The sequence below is a fragment of the Lepisma saccharinum genome, chromosome 11 (assembly GCF_977018435.1).
Source record: "Lepisma saccharinum chromosome 11, izLepSacc3.1, whole genome shotgun sequence".
NCBI classification, from domain to species: Eukaryota; Metazoa; Arthropoda; class Insecta; order Zygentoma; family Lepismatidae; genus Lepisma; species Lepisma saccharinum.
In genome coordinates this window covers 4556643-4581659 of record NC_139239.1, presented here as the reverse complement: position 1 = coordinate 4581659, position 25017 = coordinate 4556643, and the positions used below count along the sequence as shown (strand labels likewise).

Genomic DNA, 25017 nt, shown 5'->3' with positions numbered 1-25017 from the left:
GTAATATTTCCCTCCCTACTGTAGTTTGCTTGTCTTCCCATTTTCTGTAACTTTAAACTTGTCCATCAGCTTTAATGTTACCCGTCTCTACTTCGTGTTGTACTTTACTGTTTCCAGTGTTCATTGTTTTTTTGTTTTTCCTAAAATTCTAAGTATTTAGTTGTACTCCCTCTGTTGCATCACCCAATGCTATAACATTATATCCACAAATATAAACACATTAAATTCACAGCACAAACTTGGTTTAATTATCTCTTTACGCACACATATATAATATTTTTGTGTGTGTTTTGCTAAAAAATTGTTTTATTTGCCTATTAATTCCTGTGAATGGTGACAGTGAATCACTGAAATCAACAAGCGAATAAAAGTAATTTTTCACCAAAATATGCATGGAATTATTATATATTTGTGTAGGAAGATCAACATATTAGTTTCCCCTTTTAGTATTTAACTGTTTTTCATTACTCCTTTCTTGTTTTGATCTATTCATGATGGTGACACAAACGTAAATGAAGGCAGGTACTTTTTTGTTTATATTGCTGGTTAACATAGACTATATTTGTTATTTTCTGTGCCAGCAACTTCGTTAATTCTGTATTTTTTTCATATTGCACTAGTATAGAGTAACAACAGGCTCATATTTTCAGCATAGTTTTCATAAAAAAACATGAGATACATAATTTTAAGATTAACAATGCTATGCTTAGCCGTTAAACACATGCCTTCATATTTCGTTCAATATTAACATTGCTATCTCACAGACTGACGTTTACGTAGAGATATGTGTTGCTAGAAAAAAATTTCAGGTTTAGAAAACTCTTTATCATTGAATTCTTACATATTTTCTTTCTTATCTGAAATGGAATCCCACATGAAAGTATTTCAGAAATGTTGGCTCTAGGTAATTTGGAAGTATTGTTGGAAGAGTAGGGAGGAAAGAAAAAATACACAAACTGTAAAAAAATATTATATGAAGCAGGTAAATTTGGATCTTTAATCCCAACATATTGTTGATAAATCTACAGTAAACCTATGTTTTCTGTGCAGATGTTGGGAGGTTTCAGGCAGTATGTAATTCTGTACCATTTGTTACAGAGTGCATCAATTCAATTTTTCCCACAATCATTTTATACAATGGAACCTTGATTTTATGTTTTTACAGGGGACCAAGCTGAAAAAAACTTAAAATGTGAGAAAATGTAAAACCAAGGAAAATTTTGTTCATTTGCAGTTGATAAAAATAACTTAAAGTTTTGGAATTTATTTCGACAGAGTACCTAAAATAAATGTTATTTCTTTGATATTGTATTTCCACAATGAAATTTAGAAATAATATTGTTGAAGCATGTAAATTTTACATTTTGTAAAGAATAAGAAAAGTTTATAAATCTGCCTATTTGTTTCGTGTAGTCAATGCTTGCTTGCTTCATAGAACAAATTGAGCTTTATGAAACTTTCCTTTCATGACACAAAGATGAATGCATAACATTGTGTTAATTTTTGTGCCGAAAAATATTAGAACAGGTGGTGGCAACTAAACAGGTACTAGGTTTTCCCTTCTCCCAGCTTTTTTTACTCACTGCCACCATGTTAAACCATAAGAGCATCCCTCCCAGCAGGTTCAACTAAACATCCCTCCAGCTAGCAATTTCCACTTCAAGCGCTGCTCTCATGCATAAGTTTACCAGTAAAGTGAAACTAATTGCTAGACTATCATAGTGTAATGTTTTTTCTTGCACAGGGTGCGGCAGAAATATTTAGACGATTTAAATTTGCCAAATCTATATTAAACTTTCAGAATAGCAATGAAAACACTTACATGACTGGAAAGTACATACAAAAGGATTTCGTGTGCTGCCTATGTCTTGAAAATAATGCCACTTAGGTGCATACCATTCTCCATGAAACAAACCTCTGTACGTCGAAGTACAGCAGTCATAGCCTTGTGCAGGGAACTGTTACGTCTCAACAATATGTGACTATGATAACAGACTTTCTACAGCCAGAAGTGCGTAGGCTTGGTCTTCATAGGCACTATGTATGGTTCCAGTAAGATGGTGCCACTGCTCACACAGCGGGGATATCTATGACGGTTCTTCGTGGAATCTTTCCAGGAAGGATCATGTCATGCCAGGGAAATGTCACATGGCCTTCACATTCGCCAGACTTATATGTCTGTGATTTCTTTTTCTGGGGGTTGTTGAAGCAAAAGGTCTACGTGACCCAACCTAACATGTTGAATGACTTAAAGGAATCTATCTATTCACGCTGCAATACAGCAAATTCCACCGAAAATGCTGCACAATGCTATGGCTCCTGTATGTCGAAGCCCAGAGGTTTGTTTGAGGGGGAATGATGCCAACCTGAGTGAAATTATTTTCAAGACATATGCATCACATGAAATACTTTTGTATATACTTTCCAGTCATGTAAGTGTTTTCATTGTTATTCTGAAGTTTAATATAGATTTGGCATATTTAAATCGTCTCAATATTTCTGCCGCATCCTGTATAAGGAACAATAGCAAAGGTTCATGAAATGCAGTTCAAGCCTCAGCAATTGCAATAGAGTGAATATTAATAGCTAGAGAATAGTGTCTCAGACATCACATGCTCTACAACACCACTTGTTACATTTGTGTGATTTCTGATGAATATTAGGAGGTTTTAATTAAAATTGTTTATAATATGGATTATTTCATATCTCCTACATTTTGTTTGCATGGGGCTCCCACACAATCAAATTGTTAGTGGTCTGACCTTTGGTGTGAGCATTCCTTGGTTCAGTTCCTGGTGAGAGCACGCAAAATTTCAATATTGACCCAGCATCATGAGGATTAGTGTATTTTTTCTCCTTGCATATTTAGCAAATTGTCTTGTAAAAAATATTTTTTGCAGTACAGATGAAAAATTATTTCAAGTTGGATGTGTACAATATTTGCATGGTACCACTTCAAGTCTCCTACCCTCGAGTGCACTTATATACAATGGAATATTATTTTAATGTGACAATAATCGTAGACACATACATGTAAAATATCTGCCTTTGTAGTTCCAGCCCACAATCATCTATTTCATTTTCATATATCACTGTGTATTGGTAAGGTAGACTAATCTACATTTTAACATGGAGATGATGACTATGTTCACTTAAGTTTCAATTTCACTGCATTTTTCACTTCACAATCCATATTTGGGGGGCCACTACCATAGACAAGTTATGGTTATACATGTACTACTGAATTCATAATTCACGATATGTGCGACTTACTCACTTTATATAAATTAATTCGTATTTTCAATAAATTAAAAATACAAAACTTTGTTACTTACGTGAAATGAGTATCTATTTTGTGCAACGCAGTTTCGGAAACAACTGTTTCCTTCTTCAGGTTCTTTTCTCGGCTATCCGAAATATACTGTAGCCTCGTCAAATTGTGTCATTCGTCAGGGAAAAGGAAACAAGAGGGAAGATGAAAGCAAAATCAAGTATGTAGGAATCCCATATTTTAAAGGGGTGTCAGAAAACGTGTAAGAAATGGTAAGAAGTAGAGGAGGGTGGGAAGAAAGGGGTGTATAGTATTAAATGCCAATGCAATAAAGAATATATTGGCCAAACAGGCAGGAATATAAACATTCGATGGAACATGACAAAGACGTAAGGGAGGGGATTCCCCAAACAGGGTTATCCGAGCATATTATTGAAGAAGGACACGGAATAGAAGAACAAAAAGTAATACGAGAAGAGGAAAAATTGATTAGGAGGAACGTCTATGAGGCCTCCTATATCTGTAAAGATAGAGAGAATAAACTTAACAGAGAGGATGGAAATGTAGATGAACTATGGATAGGGATGTTCAAGAAGTGGGAGAAACGAGAACACAAAAAAAAAAAAAAATAGGATTCCAGGTCACCCCTGATGTAATACGCTAGGCCCAAATAACATGCGATTTTGATCTTGACATGACGTAACGAGGAGGGGAAATGGAAGGCCAAGGTCAGGGAGGGGAGGGGAGAGACGACATGCCCGCAACCTCATGAAGACCTTCCCCTTTCACCATGAATACATAGGACAAGGGAGAAACTGGCGGGCTGCATGGGAACAGTGTAACAAGAGGGCATCCCTTGTTTTTTTAATGTTTTAGTTGTACAGGACTTTCAGTGTGAAGGTTTTATAGTGATAGTTTTAACAAATGATAGAGAACATGGAGGTAACAGGAATCCTAATTTAATTTCATAATGTATAATTGAATCTCTTCCTTTTTTATCATAAAATTCTGCACTTCATTTTTCTATATCATAAAGGCAAGCACTGGTCATGTAGAGCCTCGCATTAGATAAATTACTATTTTCTATATGTTTCTGTTAGGTGGATTATGAATATCAAGTGAAAGTGATGTTAGGATTTAAACCATAAATGTGTAATAATTACCCACAATGAAATTAACGTTTTGTGACTGATCACTTACTTATATCTGCTAAAAATATGACATACATGTGATAAATTTTTGCATATCAATAATACCCATGAAAAGTGGTGTGCCCAAGGGGGAAGGGTTGGTGGGGTTATAACCCCCCCTTTAGCCAGGTATTCCTATAAAAAAGAGCATCAAAGGTAGGAAAAGATGGACTACCAGAAAAAGTGTACATAACCCCTCCCTATCAAAAATCATGGGCACGGCACTGCCCACGAACCTTATTTGTGTCTTTCAACAATCTGCTCATGTTAAAATATTTGATTCTGTGTACCTTTCTTTCATAATACTTTGTTGTTACCCCATGCACACTTACTTTTTGAGTATTGTACACTTGAAGTGGCTATGTTACCAGTTACTTGTTCACCATTCATACTTGAAAGAGACCAGAAGAATGATACGTGATTAATGTGTTCCAAGTATTGACAAAAGAATACTGTTTTCCTGTAAACTTAAGTAGTTGAGTTTAGAATCCTATATTACAAGTGGTAACGAAATAGTATAGGCATAGGCAATAGGAAATCAATTCTGTCAGTGCACACATGCTCTTTCTCCTTACATATTTAGCAAATTGTCTTGTTGAAAATATTTTTTGCAGCAGTACAGATAAAGAATTATTTGTGTACAATGTTTGTCTGGTAAGTATTGATCTTTGGTAGCATATAAATTAGTGATTTCATCTTGAAATCAAATAGAAGGAGGTTCTTCAGTCCACTGTGATATGCCATGGTGTGAAATAGTGAACCTATATCTGTTGTATTTCTACTCTTCACAATGATGAAATATGTTGAGCAAAAATTTGCTGGAAATCAAGTGGAAGTGTGAAAATAGTCCACAATTACTCTGGTTTCCTTGAAAAGGGCATTACTTGCAATGCAAAGTGGAACAAAATCAAGCGTTTCCAGTGGAAAATACCAGGAAAACAAGGTCACAGAAAAAGTGAACTGATGTTGAAGCCATGTGAAGACAATAGTCATGTTTCTTTTACCACACAAGAGTTGTTCACTACTCAACAAAGAGTACTATTTTTAAGCAGGCTCAGATTTAAGTGGGCTACATTTGCTAAGGGGCCTCTACTGGCAGGAAAATTGTTTTAAAAAGGCCCATAAAATGTTTTTTTAAAAAAAGAGATATTTGAAATGTGACAAGAATAAAAAAAATATACTAAACATTTGACATCAAATATTGTATATAGGGGGGGATTACAATGTTATTATACCAGGGCATACATGCTTCAGATATTTGAAAAGATTGAGATATGCTGAAGAAAATTTGGTCTCTGGAAACTGGTGACTGCCAACTTCACCATGACAATGCACCTGCACATTCATCTTGTCTCAGTCAGAAAGTTTTGGCCATCAGCTTCCATTCAACCCTTACATGGTTCCCTGCTGTTGTTCATTGTTTCCAAAACTTGCATTTCCCTTGAAGAGGAAGAGATTTGGTAATATTGGGCAGACGAAGCACACAACAAAGCAACAAATAGTTATTACAAATGCTGAAGTTGGAAATTGTTTCAGGAAGTGTAAGCAATGTTAATGTAAGTCTGGAGCATATGAAGGCAAATATTTTGAATGAGAATGGTTGAGCTGCATAGACCAGATACCATGTTTGCGCATGTATAAATAAAATGCACCCTGTTTTTGAAATGGAAAAGCAACAAAAAATTATATATCCTATGTAATGCCCCCCACAATTCAGTTTAAAGAAATGGCTTTCTCAGCTGTAGGTCGTCAAGCTGTTGCTAAGAAGGAATGGCATCATGCCTAATCAGCGAGTCACCTGTTGCTATGTGAACCAAGATGAGAATATCATATTGTGTGTACAATGAGCCGTCAATCCATGCAGCCCCTCCCCCTGCTATGTTTAGCATACCAAACCTTCCATTTTTATAACCACTAGAGGCGAAAAACACTGCAGAAGAAATTTTTAATGAAGTTCTTACAAAATTTTCCTGCAAACATTGACAACCTTGTGGCCATAATTTGCAGTTATGCTGTTGATTCTATATGTGTGTTATACACAATGACATAGCGAAAACACGTGTGGTTTCATGTTAGCTATTGGAATTATTCTGTGCATAATGTGCACCAAAGTTTTTCGGGCCAAAAATTTTGAAAAAAAAGTTGGCATTACGCATGAGTAAATACGGTATTAAAAACACACACACTCACACACAATGTAATATCGTTTATGGTAATTTTGACCCTCCTCCAAAATTTACATGACATTTTCACAGCCCATTTTAGACGGAAGAATTTTCTGTAACTTTCAATTTATATAGTAGATTATTCACATGACTTGCAGGTTACCAAGCACTATTGATTGTGATTAGATAAAATTATGGTAATATAATATTGTTGAGAGAGAGAGATAATTTGAATGCAAATACTGAAGAATTCGGTGAAAAATTCGATAATGTACTAACATTAAGAAGTAGAGTAAGTTAAATGTCAACATTTAAACAATTGGAAATTTATTGATGAAATTATCGCTGAAAAATATATATTTTTGAAATGGGAAGATGAGAGTAAGTAATATGACATTGAAGCATCACCCTGTTATGATAGAGTTATAATTGGTCTTGAGACTATTTCATACAGTAGTCCATAAACTAGTACCCAGTTCTTTGGAACTTACATTGTATGTGCTCTCAAGTATATATTTAAAGCCCATAGATTGAACTGAACATGTCAGTATCTGTAGGGAAAGTTTTGTTCTCTCAGTTGAATAGTTTTTGTCTAAAAAATATGAAGTAAAACACTACTTCCAGTGTACTCGGCCAACATTATATCTGAACTTGACATGCACGGCTTGATACTAATTGGATTCTAAAGATGCTGAATTAGGACCATGATAGATTCCATGGAATATGCTATGGTATCAAAATGCTGTAAGGTTTTTCACTTTACATACAGTGTGTTTTAAAAGTCCTGCAGGATTCTAAAAACCTATAACTTTTAAAGTAATAGGTTTATTACAATGAAATTACATAGAGGAAACTTTAAAATTAATGTGGTTTGGTTCATTGCCAGATCTCCAGGTGGACACCATTGAAGTCCAAACACTCTTGCAATCTACATTTGAATCCGAGAATTGCAATCTGATGGTGCTCGTCGAGAATGTTGTGAATCACATCATGCATCTTGAACTTCAGGTCGTCAAGATCTGTCAGTTTCTGTGCATACACCTGGGTCTTGACATGTCCCCACAGCCAGTGGATGACCTTGCAGGTCGAGGTGTGGGTCCTCTGCAACCAATACATCTCTCCCCAAATTGACCATCAAGAAACTTGCAAACTTCAAGGGCAAAGTGTGTGGGGGGAGGGGGGGGGGCATCTCGCTGGAAGTGGACCTCATTGATAATCTTAACCTCTGAAGTTCCGGGACAAGGAATGTAACATGTTCAGGTAGCTGGCGTCGTTCACATTGTCCTCGAATGAGGTGGTCCATGGAAACTGCGGATCACTCATTGACCTTGGGGCTATCCTGCTTATGTGTCTCAAACTAATGTGGATTCTCAACCCTCCAAATTTGGCAATTGTGTCTATTCACTTTTCCCGAAACATGGAACGTGGTCTCATCAGAGAAAAAATGAGAGACTGAAGGGCTTCACCACCATCACCATTTAACATTAATTCACAAAATTCCTTCCTCATGCCACAGTCCTGTTCTATCAGATCGAGCACAAATCTTAACTTGTAGAGCCTGGCTTTCACTTTTTAGTGTAAGATACTGTGTAAAGTAGACCTTGCCACTCCAACATCCAAGGATCTTTAAGAGATTTCATTGGACTACGTTGCACGCTCTCCTGCACTGCATCCACCACATCGTCACTCGTTCTTGGCCTCCCACCAAGTGGCAAATCTGCTACCCTTACCTTTGCCTTAAACTTTTCGTATCATCTGTGGATGCTTGTCTCTGCTGGAGGTGTTTTTCGCCCCAAAAACACAAGATTTTAACTTGGAAAGCCATAACATGCACTGAGTTTTTTCCTGCATCAATGCCATCTTGGAATCACGTGATCGCCTGCACACATGTCATTCAGCAGTATGGGGAGAACAAAATTTTCAATTTTCCTGTGTAAAAAAAAAAAAATATTTTGTTGTTCTAAACATATTACTTTAAACTAATAGCTTTTTTTAGAATCTTGCAGGACTTTTAAAACGCTCTGTATTAGCATGATTGTTAATAAAATTGCAACGAAAGTGCTTCTGTCTGATGCTGGTCTAAGTTTCATTTTTTCAGAAGGTCAGATAATTACTGGACACCCAATATAGAATAAAATTTTATATCATAATTATGTGTACACTCTACACTTGGCATATCAATTGACATTTATTTATATTACATCTTCTTATGACATCTTTACATTGACATATGACTGCAAGAACATTTATGTATTTTCTTCAATACATAGAAATTATATAATGCAAAAATATATGTACATGTGAATTATATTTTATTCTTGTGTTATTTAAATCTAAAAATATTAATACAATCTGTGCTTGTAGTGATTAACATATTTAATCTCTCAACATTTTAACATGATGCACATGTACTCATACCTTTCGTGAAAAATGCATGTAAATTTAATCAAACATCATTAAGCAAAAATTTAGCCATATTTTTCATTTCTAGTATTCTGTACAAAGCTATAAATGAATCTACTTATATTACTTTGAAGTTTTGCAATTAAATTATGAAAAAGGAGGGAGGGGGACAGCATATATTCCAATATAGTTCAACATCTTATTTTGATGTCATCATTTACAAATAGAGATTTTACATTTTTAATGCGTGCACTGTAAATATATAACAATTTCATGTATACATTGCAGTAATTGAACCAGAGAAATGTTATGTTGAAACAAGTTAATTTCCTAAAATTAAATTGTATGTTCTGTCAATGACTGAAAGAGTACCATATTGTTAAGTACGAGGCATTACATATATTACATGCACCTTTGTTTTAAAGTTACCCCTGTAACTATAAGGTCCAGAGTAATATTGGAACAGTTTGATACAATAATGGAATAAATATTGTGTGGGTAGGAAAAATACTTTATGGTTCTCTTGAGAAAAGAAGTTATGGAATTTAAACATACATATAAATATGATTTTCCTGTGTTGGTATATTTAGGAAAACTTTTTTCATCCTAGTACACATCAACTTCACAAGAAATCATGGTGCAGAATAGAAGAAAATTTCATTTTATTGAATATGAGTTAAATATTGTAGCAAATAAATTGAAATTCTGAAGTAGTTCAATATCATATGACTGTACGTAAAAATGCTTCTTTACATTTAATTGGACAAGATCTTCTAATGATATTGTCTAATATGTACAAGTATATTTTTCACTAGAATGATCAAAAAAATATATACTCACCCTTAGAAAAAGCACTTGAACATTAGCCTTGCACAACAATACATACCGCTGAATTTAATTTAATTGTTCTGTTCCAGATGATCGTCAGGCTTTGAAAAACTTAAGATTTTTCAAAATCAATATTTTTGAAGCATTTTGCTTCCTTACCACAGAGAAGATTGCATTTTTGAAACAGAAAACTAGGACCTGAATTTTTTGCATAAATTTTTGTCACTCATTTTTTTAACTACACAAAAAAGAGTACTTTTTCATGAGAATTTTTGTAATATTTTTACCAAGAAGAGGAAAAGTTTTAGTTCATGTGTGGATCAGAGAGTTTGTTTCTTTTATATTTTTCTTTTCATTTTGAGAAATTCTGTTCCTCTTTTTTTTCACTTCAATGTGGTTTTTGAATTTTTTGTAAGGCAAGTATCCAGTAACTTAATTCAAACTCTAAAATTTGATTCCAGGGGTGACCATACTTCTTTCGTTGACAGTATTTCTCAACTTAGTGGCAGAAAAGATGCCCTCAACATCAGATGCTGTACCTCTTATAGGTAGGACCTCTCTGGTTACAAACGGACAAGGTCATTTTGATACTTGGAGGGGAAAAGAGAATTGTAATTTTATTTATATATTTATATGTGCATTGTGTACAGATATGTTGAAGCAAACACACACTGAAACAAACTATATCCCATACTATCCTCTAAGTCTACATATGCCATAACATAGTTACAGTGTATGAAAATAATATGAGCTTGTTCGGAAGTAGAATTACAAGTACAGATACATTCAATTGTTATTTTAAGTATTTCAAAGTTTGCAGTTTGTGGCACTTCTAAGCTGGGGGTTCAGAAACCATGTAAAGTAACATGGTTTAGAACTTCCAGACAATGCTTGATGCTACAACATACTGACAAACAAACTAAATCTTAAGCATTATATGAAAACAACAAAAATTATTGTTTGTGTGCTGTACTTGAGGTAGGTTGAAGTTTACAACACATGCAATTCAACCTATTGCTAAGATCCTTCTCTTGTTTGCCGTGTTTAATTGTAAATGGTGATTATTCATTTCTTTTCCACAGTGCACCTGTCTGTATTGATGTAACCTGCGCAGTGTTGTCTAAACTGTCTGGTTTTATTTATATTATTATAATTTTGAACCCTTTGTCTCTGATTGTTGTGTCTAACACCCTCTTTTAGTGTCTCCAATTGGGTATGGGGTGATATGTTGAAACATTTCGATGTTTGAAATAGAACTAACATCAAATTCTGTTTCAGGAGTGACCATCTTGCTCTCGCTGACAGTCTTTCTGAACCTCGTGGCTGAGACCTTACCCCAAGTCTCCGATGCGATCCCTTTGTTAGGTAGTTCAGTTTGGTGTGTGATAGTTGCTGTGTGTGACAGTTTGCACCATGATACTTGGATCGTTGGAGGGGGAGACTTTATTGCTACCACTTTTTTTAAGCCTTTATTGTTATTAGTATTTCTTTATTCGAGGCTTGATTGCATTTTCATACATAGATAGTCACCATATTTAAGTATGGACCCACAACGTGTTTGCTTTATTTTAGTAGCTCCTTCATTATTTTTGCTAAATTAAAAGAACTTAAAATTGGAACAAAGAAATGCCAAACAAAAAAGACAGACACAAAATAAGTACCCACATTTGTTTTCAAAAGTTTTGTGTGCTGTTTTTTTGTTCCAGGTGTCACTATTCTGCTGTCTCTAACAGTATTCTCGTTACTGGTGGCTGAGGTGTTGCCCCAAACTTCTGATGCTGTACCCCTTATAGGTTAGAGTGTTTTCCATTCTTGTTTTTAGTTCAAGTACTGCAGCATGAACTTACTCATAAAATTATTCTAAAACTGAAAATTTAAAGAATAACAAACTAATAAAAAGTGCTTTTTTGCCAATAAATTAAACTAAATATTACAATTACTTATTCATATAATCTGTCCAAATTATTTTCTTTTTACATGTGATGAAAGCTATGAGGTACAATAAAGTACACTGTGCAATCCAAGAGACTGTGTTGCTATTATGCTGATTCGCAGAAAATTCAATTGGACAGATTATTTGCTAAAAAAATATATAACTTATTCCTGTAACTATATCCTGTAATGCAAGTTGTTCATTTTTAATTATAGATGCCATGAGATATATATATCTATATATAAACTAATAACAAGGATGTGTATGATAACAATTGCTACATTGTGTCTTGGCTTGAAGTTCTCTCTCAGAGAAGTATTTTTGCGTTCGTGCTTGGCTTTTATATAAATTTATTTTGGTTCTTACATTTTATTTTCAATTTCTCCTTAGCAAGAATGTTGTATAGCCTTCTGTGTGCTTACCTTGCGTCTATCTTTTATTTGTATGCTGACGAATCATGTAATGTGAGTGTGCTTCAAACTTCCCCCCTTTCACATCCCCAGTAGCTGTTTAAATACCAGCCATATTTATCCTGTAAAAGTAACTGAAAACTTCAACCTTTTTCTTTTAAAAAACAACAAAAATAACAGCTATATCAAGGAGTTGTTGTAAAAAAGCATAAAAAATACCTTCACTCCTGTAATTCCTGATCTACTGATAATATCCAAGTCTTACCCTCTCCTGGTCCTGTAAATCCATAACTTTTTTTGGAATGGCCTATGAGGTGGATAATTTTGCCCACCATTCATTTTTTTTCCAATTTTTTTTAGACCAAGTGAGTGTCCTTCCCAGGACGGAAGCCAGATGGATGATTATTGCATCTTTTTTTCACGTATGTGTTATGCCAGCACTTTGAAGAACAGGCCTTGCGCAGAGCAAACTGTTTAGGTCTACATGTAATATATCTATAGATATGTATATTTGTGATTATGATATCTATGATAATAACACTTGGTTTTATATTATTGCATAGCATCTTAGATATGACTTTTTTAAACCACCCTCCACCTCCAAGTATCAACTGACTCTGTCCCATTTATATTTAAAAAAAAGAAACTTTTTTGTATTTTTTGTTTCCTACTTTTATTATTATTATCGTTATTGTTATTCGTTTCCTCCTCATCAGCTTTAAATGCTACTTTATCCTAAATTTGTAGTAAAGAAACCAAACAAAACAGATTCTTAACTACCTTATTTAAACTTTTTAAAAAATCCTTTCTTAAATGAGAACAAAACCTTGTTCCTAAAATATGTTTTGTCATGCATTCAGCGTGAAGTACGTGGACCAGAACACCACTTCTTACCATGGGAGTTTAAAACAGCACCTGTAAATATCCTGGAATCACTTTCGGAGTTTGGTAAGCAAATAAAGGTAAACAGTATCAGATAAACCCAAGCAACAACTTACATTTTCAGAAGTTATTTTTTTTACACATTAAAAATATTAAAAAAAGAAAACTAAAATAAAACTTACAAAACAATTTTACCTCCCAAACCTTAACCACACTTCAAACATCAAATTTCCTATAGTGTATTTATATATTGTATTTTGTTTTATTTATATTTTAACTTACCTATCTAGACCATATTTACATATGCTAAAGTTGAAGGATGCCTGATTTAATATGCAATAAATATTTCTTGACTTTTCATTGGACTGAAATTTTACACTAAAAAACATCAACTGAAAAAGTTTGTAAATAAAAGTATAATTCATTGAAAGTCATCTTAGGTTTACACCTGTGATGACTTGTATAAATCAGGCGCCAGATATCATCAGGTATAAATTAAATTATAAGATAATGTATACATATGTGCAGATACAAAACTGAAATTAGCTGTGGTTTAAATGTTCCAAAATTTTGAGGAGTATATATCAGTTTACATACATACATACATACATACATACATACACATATTCTTGTTTACATGCATATTCTCACATTCACATGTTCATAATTTCATTCTAACATACATACACTTTCAAATCAGCAAATTTTTATATATTTATTACTTCATAAATAATTCAAAATATTGAATATTCTGATTATATAATTACTTGTCTTAATATTTTTATTAATTAGCAAAAGAGGGAGAAAAAAAATAAGAAGTATGATTACATACAAAAATCTGAAAACTAAATAATATTGAGGAGGCTACGACTTATTTTTTTAGTACTAGATATTTGTATTGTTGTAATTTTGTGTGTTGTATACATAATAAACGTATCTTCTCCCAATTATTTCTGAAAAGGAAAATCAGAAAAAACATATATATAAATATATATATGTTTATTAATATATATATATATATATATATATATATATATATATATATATATATATATATATATATATATATATATGATATTTGTTTTCATTGACATTAAATTTCAAATTAACTGGAATTAGTTTGACCACAACCAATTATCACCATTATATCAACTAGCTAACTTAATTTGTTGTTGTACTAGTAAATATCTGTTCGTCTGTATAATTTGTGCATTATTGTTCATTACGTACTTTACTTCTGGATATTTTCAATTATCTGTGATAGACACTTTGTCTGAAGTTTGATATTTTTGCAATTCTTAGAGAAGTCTTATCTTGTAATTACTAATAAATTACAGGGACCTACTTCAACTGTATTATGTTTATGGTGGCTTCCTCTGTTGTGCTCACTGTGGTAGTGTTAAACTATCACCATCGAACAGCTGATATTCACGAGATGCCCCAATGGGTAAGTGCAAATATTTCTCAAATACATGATATGAAAGGAATTGCACTAATGATTTATAATTTTCTTTTCTTCATTTAGCTTACACAGGTGTTTTTTCTTCTCGTAAAGAAGTAAGTTGTTGGATATTGGGTGTAAAACTATTAGAAATAAATAATTCTTGAAGCTTTCCTGGTGGCAAATTATGAAGAGGTTTTCTTGAGATATCAACCAGGTGATTTCTGGATAGGCTTCTAAGCTTTCAAGAGCTATCGTCACTCTTATCTTCAGGGATTGAAGGATTCAAATGTCACTCTCATCTTCAGAGATTGAAGGATTCAAATGTCACTCTCATCTTCAGAGGCTACTCTCCCCTTCAGAGATTGAAGGATTCAAACATCACTCTCATCTTCAGGGATTGAAGGATTCAAATGTCACTCTCATCTTCAGAGATTGAAGGATTCAAATGTCACTCTTATCTTCAGAGATTGAAGAATTCAAACATCACTCTCATCTTCAGGGATTGAAGGATTCAAATGTCACTCTCATCTTCAGAGATTGAAGGATTCAAATGTCACTCTCATCTTCAGAGATTGAAGGATTCAAATGTCACTCTCATCTTCAGAGATTGAAGGATTCAAACATCACTCTCCTCTTCAGAGATTGAAGGATTCAAATGTCACTCTCATCTTCAGGGATTGAAGGATTGAAATGTCAATCTCATCTTCAGGGATTGAATGATTCAATCCTTGAAGATAAGAGTGACGTAATCTCTCGAAACTTGGAATTATATCTTGAAAACATATGGTTGATACCTCGAGGAAACCTCTTCATTATTAGAAAGACATTTTACATTATTTCTCCCTAATTAATGCTACAAGCCCGACCCTGTGGCCGAGTGGTTAGCACATCGGGCTGCGACGCCAAGGGTCCCGGGTTCGAATCCCGGTCGGGCTGGGTTGTTTGTGAATGTCCATTCATCAATTTCATCATTTCATCACTCATCCCCATCTTCGCAAATTAGCCAAGAGGAACAAAACGCGAAGTAAAATAAACTAAATCAATCAATCAATCAATCAATTAATGCTACAAATAATGAACTTTATGTTTTGTAACATGGTGGTCTTTGTTGTTTTTTAATATTAATTAAATCCATCATCTATTAGAACCTTCCTCTTACAATTAGAGTACTAATTAGCAAGAACTGAAAAAAAAAAGTACCCTCATTTGTCAGGCATTCTGTCAATCCCAGTCATCTATCGACATCTAAACAACTAATAGCCATGAAAATGAAATAAATCTACCAGCCTGTCTGTCTGTGACTTGTTAATATCTCATAAAATAATGATCGTAGCCAGCTTTCCAGCAAATTTCCTTCTATTTTCTCAATTCCAAAATTGCTCTTATTTTTCACCTACTCTTTCCACCACGGTTTCATTTCTAACTTTGTCTGTCCATTTTGCACGCTCCGTTCTTTGCCACATCCATATTTCTAAAGCTTCTGTTTCATTTTTTTTTACTATAAATACTATACTATTTATGGTTTTTGTGTGCTTAATACATTTGTGTACTTTTAATACAGAACCATTTGAAATTTCCAAGCAGGATCTTGATGTGTTAGTGAAAGGTTTTGTGGTGTGAATGCATGCAATTTTTATATGGTTTACAAGATGCAATTCCTACGTAGCAGAAAAGTGAAGTAAATTAAACCAAATCAAGTATTTTCAAATTATGTATTGTTATTGACAAGTTCATTCTTCAGAAGAGCATATAGCAAATGTAGGATCACTACCACTTACACTGTTTGCACTACAGCTTCCCAAAGTATTTGCTCAGTGAATTTTGTAAACATCAGAAAAACTGAGGTCCACAACATTGAATCCTATGTTTTGAAAGAGGCCATGGTTACGCTGATCAAATTCAAGTTGGATGCACTTCAAGAGTACTTTCTTTGATGAGCATAGTGCATACATGAATCTCTGATTTCAAATATAGAAGCTTGTAAGTGCCTTCTGCCCTCTTAAATTACTTGTACAGTAATGTGTAAATTACACTTTTATCTTCCTTCTGGGGAGGAGAGAGGGCAGAAAGTGAGAAAGTAAGAGTTAATTTCCATTGCCATACTTTTGCCAACTACAGATTAAAAAAAAGAAAAAACTCAAAATATCATGTCTCCTCACATTAAAGAAATTAGGTATCATAATAATTTTAAAACAAAGTAAATTGAGTTGCCAATTTTTTAATACTAATGACCATACATTAAAAACGTTACTTTTAATTAAATATAAATAAATAAACCGTTTTTGTAGGATCATGTTTCTGTTTCGGAAAAAAAATTTTGGAAATGTACAAACCGTCAAAATAGCAAATTAAATTCCATTATTTATAATTTGCAATAGAGCTTCGCTTATGCTTAGGGGATCCTGAGTATAGTTGTAACACTTTTCAACAATCTCCCCTACATATTTGTTTTTATATCTGTTACAACAAATAAATAACAGCTTTTTGTCCTGTGTACAGACAAAGAACATGCTGTGGAAACTTTTCTAACATATTATGTGCGATATAACAAAAATAATATGAAAGGTGTGAAGGTAAAATGAAACAAAAACATATTAAGCAAAGAAAAACTAAATATGCTGACCAAGGCAGTAATTTATTTTATTAAAAACATAAACTAACGTAACGTTTCAACCTTCTAGCAAGGTCTTCTTCAGACTCTGTATCAAGTACAAAAGTTTGTACTTGATACAGAGTCTGAAGAAGACCTTGCTAGAAGGTTGAAACGTTACGTTAGTTTATGTTTTTAATAAAATAAATTACTGCCTTGGTCAGCATATTTAGTTTTTCATAATCATGGAAACAAGGCTTAATGGTGTTATAATATTAAGCAAAAAAGAAGGAAATGCATAATTAATTTCTATAAAGGCTAACTAAAACAAAGAACAATTGTTAGTCTTTCTGCTTTAAAATTATTTTTTGTGAATGCAGTTGACTTGCTCTCTTCCACGATTTACTAATTAACATTATTTATTAGAATAATTAATTTCAATTTTAATTCCAATTATTACCATTTGCTGTTAGATTAACGTTGAAAAGGACACAAAAAATATTTTCCATTGATCATTCTTGTCCATGGTTCTGTTCTTCTTAGAAGTATCCATATGTGAAGTAATAAATAAAATAAAACTTATTTTAATTATAATTCAATTCTTGGACTAATTGTTTGTCTGTTTAAAAGAAGTCACCAGTAGGGTTGAGTAGTATCAATTTGTCAATATCGACAATACTGAAAATATCAATATTGACATTGCAATTCTAATTTTAAATCAGAAAACAGAAAATATCATTGCTTATTGAATATGCAAAAATAGGAGTTCCACAACACAATTGAGTGGAGTAGTTTGCTCTGCAGTCTGTTATTTCCAACCAGCCCCTTTCCCCCTCAAGAGACTAACAATATGTGAGAATGAATTCTGCTGTTGCATTCATCATGTACACTTCGCAGCACCTTATTTGCATATCACCAAAGAATTCTAAGTCCTGCATTCGTAAACTCAGCAACATTGCACTTCAGCACCAGCTGGGAGTAGCCAACTTTTATTCCGCCCCTCAACTAGATGAAAAACGATGCGGTGAAAATTTTTCAATTTCGTACATTCCCATGAACTTCGAAACTTAAGCCGTTATTATAACACACACACTCAACAGAAGAGTAAATTGGATTAAGAATCTTGAGGAATTTTTATGATTCTCGACCTGAAATCAGATAGGTTTGAAACACTGGATAGGATTTTTCTCCTGCTGGAGGAAATTGTCATCAAGTTTGAGCAGAAAGAGGCACATTTCTGAGGAGTTTATGCGACATTTTGTTTACAATACTCTGCATATTAAACAATTCTCAAAAAATCATATTTTTCACAACTTGTGGAAGAAATGTGCTTGGAACACAGGAAGGTGGATGTTTTCATAAATGTCAGTGTGCTTTTTTTTAAGGGTAGATTGTCAGTAAGTTATTATAGAGCATTGGTTATAATCCCACTCTCTCCTCTTTTTTTAACATAAAACTGTGTAAAAATTAATCCAATACACATGTCGAGGAATGTCCTTTCTGTGATTTTTTCCCCTTAGAAGATTATTAGGGGTGTAAGGGGCACTCCTTCCATGTAGTACACCCAATAGTCAACCTTACTTCCACATAGTACACCATGGACTGTAGACTAACGAGGCTCTGGCGACTGGCCCCATGGCCAGTATAATTCTGTGGCATCCTGTGTTTTGTCCTTATTTGTGCTGAGCGTCCTCTTTAGCCTCAACTTTTAACCAAGGTAAGGAAATTTTAGTTTTCAGACATGATTTTATTTTTGTTATAATAAGGGGCTGGACCCCGTATAGTGTGATGGGTGCAAAATAGCCTGTGCTGACGCACCCAAAAATTTTTAATTCAAATTCAAATTCAAAAAGATAAATGGTTATTTAGTTAAATGCCAGGATTTAAGGTTAAAACTTATTTCTTTTAACTATTCTTCATAACACATTAATTCACATATACATTCAGGATGATGTATGTAATGTTATTTAAGATATGTATTGTTTATGCTCTTCATTGCAGACCTAAAATGTTGAATATTTCGATATACTAACACACACGCATACACACACAATTACATTGATGTAGTGGGGAGAGTTTAATGAGTTCAAATTGTTAAGATTGGTTATGTTCATTCCTTCATAATGACTGTTGATATCCCCTTACCTCCATCTTCCGATGCACCTAAAACTAATAGTAAATTGCCAATTAACATAACTAAATTGCTATTGCTACCACCACTGCTATAGAGAGAGATAGTGATAATTCTTGGTCTGAACAAAGTACAAATATGTGAACTTATGGGAAATATTTTGTTCCTCCAGTAAGTAAATGTAGTCGGGCACATGTCACGCTCAGATGAGCGCAAGAGCAATATGTAGCAAAATTCGTTCAAATAAAACATAAAATATAGCTCACATGTCACTCTAAAGACGCTTTATGTGTTTCTACAATGAATTTCAATGTTTTATTATAAACGTTCTCGCTGAAACTTTATATGTGATTGAATAGAACATGAGTTAGCCAGCGATGATATTTTACATTACATAACCTGAAAATTGTTGCAAATCTTGGAACATTTTACTTTTTTACTTCAAATGCTTATACATTTTGTGTATAAAATATATACTGTAGACATCTCTGAACCTTAAGAATATTTCATATTTTTCTCCAACACACTTGTTTCGCTGCTTTCATTACCTTTTAGTTTGAAGTAAAAAAAAAATCCTTGTGAATTTCATGGAAACATATTTTTATTTTTTTTCTGAATGGCCAAAAGTGTATTTCAGTTTAAAAATATACATCGTAATGTTCTTTACGTTAAGTACTATTTTCTAACATTTTTTCGAAATTATTATTGAAAGTTGAAATTCTCACTTATTGTCAACACTGTAGATGAGTGGCATGACCTTGACTGGACTAGTTTCGTGGTTTTAGCTTTAAAGAGAAACTCTGTTAAATCCCTTGATCTCAGTGGAAACAACCTTGTGCCGGAGTTCCGAACCATTTTTCGCAAAAGACGCACTTCGCAGAATCCTGTATCATGCAAGATATCTTGACTAAAATTATGCTTAAAATCGTGAGACATTTGCTTCTTTGCATTCAAATATGACTGCAATTCTTTTCCAGGTGGGGGAGAACCTGTTCAGTGTTTCAAACTGAACATAAATTTCCCTATTTTAAATTTCAGAATGAAGAATCATCGATATTTTTCAACATTCGTATTTCTACTTACAATTCTTGTTTAATTCTGTATTGTATTACTGGTTTAAGGTTTCCAACTTCATGAATGAAAAAAAATCACAAGAGGGTTTTCATTTAGAAAGAAGAATTGTTTCAAAGTTGGCTACTGTATGTTGGCCCAGAAGTGCTGTTACCAAATTTACGAATTCAGGACTGTGTATGTCGATTTTTTTTCAGGGTGCGAAAACAAGGTGTTGCGAAGAGTACAAGTCAAGTGCAAGGTTGTTTTTTGAGGGCCAGCATCGATGTGGACAACATCAGTCAGTATTATCAAGGCTTGGCTCGATGTTGATATAACGAAATATAGCACAACCCTAGTAACCAGGCTGTATAAATCTGACATTTTCCATATGTCATCAAACCTCAGCTGTAAGTGAGTCTTATTGGATGGGTGATGGCCTCTTTATGGCTTAACTACTTTAGACTGGTTTACATTTTGGCAAGTAGATGGGACAGTAACTGGGGAGAGTTGCATCACAGGCCTCTTTGTTGATGGGTCAGTAAAGCAGAATAGTAGAATTAATGTGTGGTCACTTGCTTTCTTATCATGTAAAAAAAAAAAAAAAAAAAAAAGCAAGCAAACAAGCTTTTGAATGCTGTACTTCACTTCATTTCAACTCTGGCACACACTATTCCTTAATGTGTTTTCCAGTCACACTCGTGTTCTTTACAGATTCATAAACTTTATAATTCTGATTCCAAGGTGCTTCCAATTTATAACAGGCATCTATAATGTATAGGGGAGAGTGGGTATGCTGGTAACACCTTTTGTTCTCTAGTATATTGCCGATGTATGCATGGCAGTACATAAACGAAATTTTACACAGAATTTTCTAGTTTAAAAAATATGCATTGACTGCAAACAAAGTATGAGCCATTTGTGAAAAATTAAAGAATAAAAGTAAGCTTGCAATTGTTGCAACCTGGCCCACCAAGGGGTTGGTTGCAACATTCTCTTTCATAGATGACAATGCAGGAATATCTGAATATATGGAATAGATAACAAAACACAAAATATGTAAAAATTTTGTTATGTCTATGATTGTATATCAAAGTACAGTGAAGCAACAGAAAAATGTCTTATTAGAGAAACGTGTCAGAATAAAATAACTAACATAAAAATTGGATAAATGATTCACAGTAACTTTTAAAATAGATCAAGAGTCCATAACACCTCCACACAATTTAGTTCATGATAGAAATTAATATTTTTGTTGAATATTAGCAAGATAACTGCCTCAAAATAAGCTAAATGACTCAATTACAATGTTACAACCAGACTCATGGATTTTATTTCAACCTGTCCCATAGTGCAGTGGCCATTTTTATCCTTATATTGCTAACATTCCTTATATTGCTAACATACATCGTTGTTGGAAGTGAGTATCAATTCTTCCCTCGGTACTAGAAATTGCACTCAATCGTGCTGTGATCACATATCCAACCTGTCTGCTAAGTATTTACAAAAAACACTATTTTTCTGATAAGGCAAATTTTTACTTCCTCCTCAAAAAAGAAAAAAGAAAAAGTGCACTGTCGTGTCCAAGTCATGATGACTTCTCTTGCCAAATGGGCAACTGAGGCACTAATAAGTGCTGCCACCGCCACTGAAATTTCAACGTCATCTACCAAAACATACAGAAGTTATTAGATCTGTTACAACCTGCATGCGTTACAACACTCTCCCCTACTCATCATCCAGTCTACTCTACTGTTTCCATTGATCAAGTGAGCAGAATAATCCACAAACAAGTTTAAAAAAAATAGGTGAATTGGTAGATGGCTGTATTTGGCCAACGGGATGTCCTCCTTGGGCAGTGACCATCATAACTACTGGAACAAGCACGATCCCTAGTACTCACCCTAACCATTGACAGGAAGGAAGTAATTCACTCCAGTTACTTGAAAATTTACCGAACCATTGTAAACCAGAATTTATGTTTGCAGGAATACTAGAAAAATGTTCAGCTCTTGCAGAGTTCTCCTATGCATAGAATTTTTGCTATTATGAATTGGTTTCTTATGATTACATTATCTTTTCCTGTCACTGTAATATTTCCATTTCCAGATAAAATGTGTGTTCCTTCAGTGGCTCCCATGGTTATTGGGGATGGGTCGTCCAGGGAAGAAGATAACACGTAAAACAATTCTCATGAATAATCGAATGAAGGAGCTAGAATTAAAAGAACGATCCTCGAAAAGCCTTCTAGCCAATGTATTGGACATCGATGATGATATTCGGCATTCAGCATCAAATAGTGCTGGATTTCTCCGGGTCACTGGAAGCTCCATGGATGATGGAGCATCCCATCTTTCACCATGTGCAATAACGCAAAGGGAACTGCAAGCTATCCTTAGAGAGCTTCAGTTTATAACTGCTCGAATGAGGAAGGAGGATGAAGAAGCAGAACTTATAAGTGACTGGAAGTTTGCAGCGATGGTAGTGGACCGTTTCTGCCTCATAATCTTTACAATGTTCACAATCATTGCAACTGTTGCTGTACTCTTGTCCGCGCCACACATTATTGTACAGTAGCACAAGTCAGTTCTTCCATTTGGTTCACAAGATTTTGCATTATTACTTTATATATTATTTTGCTTAATTTATCAGCAATGTTTTGGAGGAAATATATAGAAAATTAATTTCTTTTTTTATCAGATTACAGGTAAACTTTAAAGTGATTGCCCTTTCACAAATATCTTTAATGATATAAGAAATGGCACCTAAAAATATATTAAAGAAAATGTTTTTTGTTACAGAAACCCTCAGGTGATAAATACGCTGAAGAATATAAGTGTTTCTTTTTTTTTTTTTAACTGTGAGGAAGAATATGAATGTGGTTTACTACTTCTTCTCAATGAAGTAACTAATCTGGGAAGAAATATGGGTAAAAGTGTGGTGAGTGATTATTCAAGAAATGGAGTGTTTTAGAAATGAAAGAGATAGTGAAGTGTTTGATTATTTGAAGTCATTTTCTGTGATACATCTTCAATAACGAAAAAGATATCTCATTTTTCATGAAGGATAAGTGACTTCACATTCAAGATTCACTTATTTGTTGTTATATTGTTTATTATCCCATAAAATGTTATGAGAAACTTACAAAAAGAAAGCAATCAGATTTTATAAAGAAAGAAAAAAATGTGTGAATCTCTATTACTTCCCTTCACATGTTTGGGAAGTTATATGTTGTTCCAGTGACTCATTGAGATACAAACTTTTTTAAGGAAGGAAGCTTAACAGTATGCTATAACAATTTAGCACACTTCAATGCTTCCAACAATTAAAGCTCAATTTATCATTATCAAGTGATATAGCAAATAATATTATACAATACAACTACTGTAGAACCAACCCACATTTATCAACTAAGTTCATATTTCTTCTTGGCATAAATTTAGTTGAGAGCAATACTTGGAAAGAGAATGAAAAATTATACAGAATTTAATTAATCACCTTGACAGGAACAAATTATTACATATACACAGAGTAGATATACAATAAAATCTTTGTGAGAATATAACATGATCTCATGAAGAATTGTTCGTAGAGCAAGAAATTGTCTTTTTTGGGTGTTTGTGTGCATGGATGACATGTATTTTACCTTAAACAAAGGTTTCGTTTTGAAAATAAAAATTGTCTTATATTTCAGTATTTTCGAACATGAAGTTTTGGGTGATAACAAGTCACATGGTGAAGTTCAACCATTAACTAAATAAAATTAGGATAATACTATGCTAAATTGTGTGAAATATATATTAATTTTTAAAATTCTGTTTTTATTACTTTTTTTTTACATTTATTGCACTTTAAATAGTAAAAATAATTCACATGTTTATGCCAGGATCAAGTTTTAGTGTTGGAAATTTATAAATATTGGACGAAATTTAAATTTTTCTTAAATGATACTGTTTTAAATTTTCCATTATTTACTTATTGTCTTTTTTTTTGTAAACATACGAAAAATTAAGAGAGCCAGGTATATAAAATGGTAAGGGAAGGCAACAACGAAAGATGGTTTTGCCTATATTCTATAGAACTGTGTGCTCTCAATCAACATACCACTACTTCATCTGAAACTCTTAAACTATACTGTTAAGAATTTTCTGATTTCAGAAAAAATGTTAAACAATAAAAAAAAAATAATAAATAATTTTACTAGCATAAGACTGTCTGACGTTTGAAACCAGCTGCTGGTAAGCTGAATGTTTCACATGTAATTTTTATAAAAAAAATGTATATGACAGATGTTTAATAAAAATGTGAAGTTAAATATGAAACTTTAATACACTTCAACATTTCCTTCATATTAAATTTATTCACAGCCCTAAATACACATCATAATATGTTTATGTTTGTGTAACAGGTGAATAACAAGACTGTATAAAGTGTTAACTTACATTATTAAACTTCTCAATCATATGTATTCATTATATACCATGCTGCAGAACACGATAGAATATTTTTAATTATAAAGAAGTTGAAACACTATTATTGTTACTTCACATGCCAGTAGAGATAATTTCATATACATTAACACTAGAAAAGTGATATTAATATTGAAATTTTATTTTGGCATTAAATACTACTACTTAAATATTAGCATAGAGGATTCAAAATTATTGCTTAAATATTGAACAAGTAATATATGGTATATAAGTCTGTTGCTGTTAAAATA

The 25017-nt window shown here is 33.3% G+C and overlaps 1 protein-coding gene across 1 annotated transcript in view; it reads left to right on the top strand.

The window, feature by feature from the left end:
- nAChRalpha6 (nicotinic acetylcholine receptor alpha6) overlaps nt 1–23808 on the top strand; it is a 395829-nt gene extending 372021 nt beyond the window's left edge. Inside the window, exons 9-11 of the mRNA XM_083130645.1 lie at nt 10319–10405; nt 14420–14529; nt 22407–23808. Coding sequence (XP_082986771.1) covers nt 10319–10405; nt 14420–14529; nt 22407–22874 — 665 coding nt within the window. The 3' untranslated portion in view covers nt 22875–23808. The remainder of the gene's footprint in view (nt 1–10318; nt 10406–14419; nt 14530–22406) is intronic.
- Nucleotides 23809–25017: the final 1209 nt, after the last annotated feature.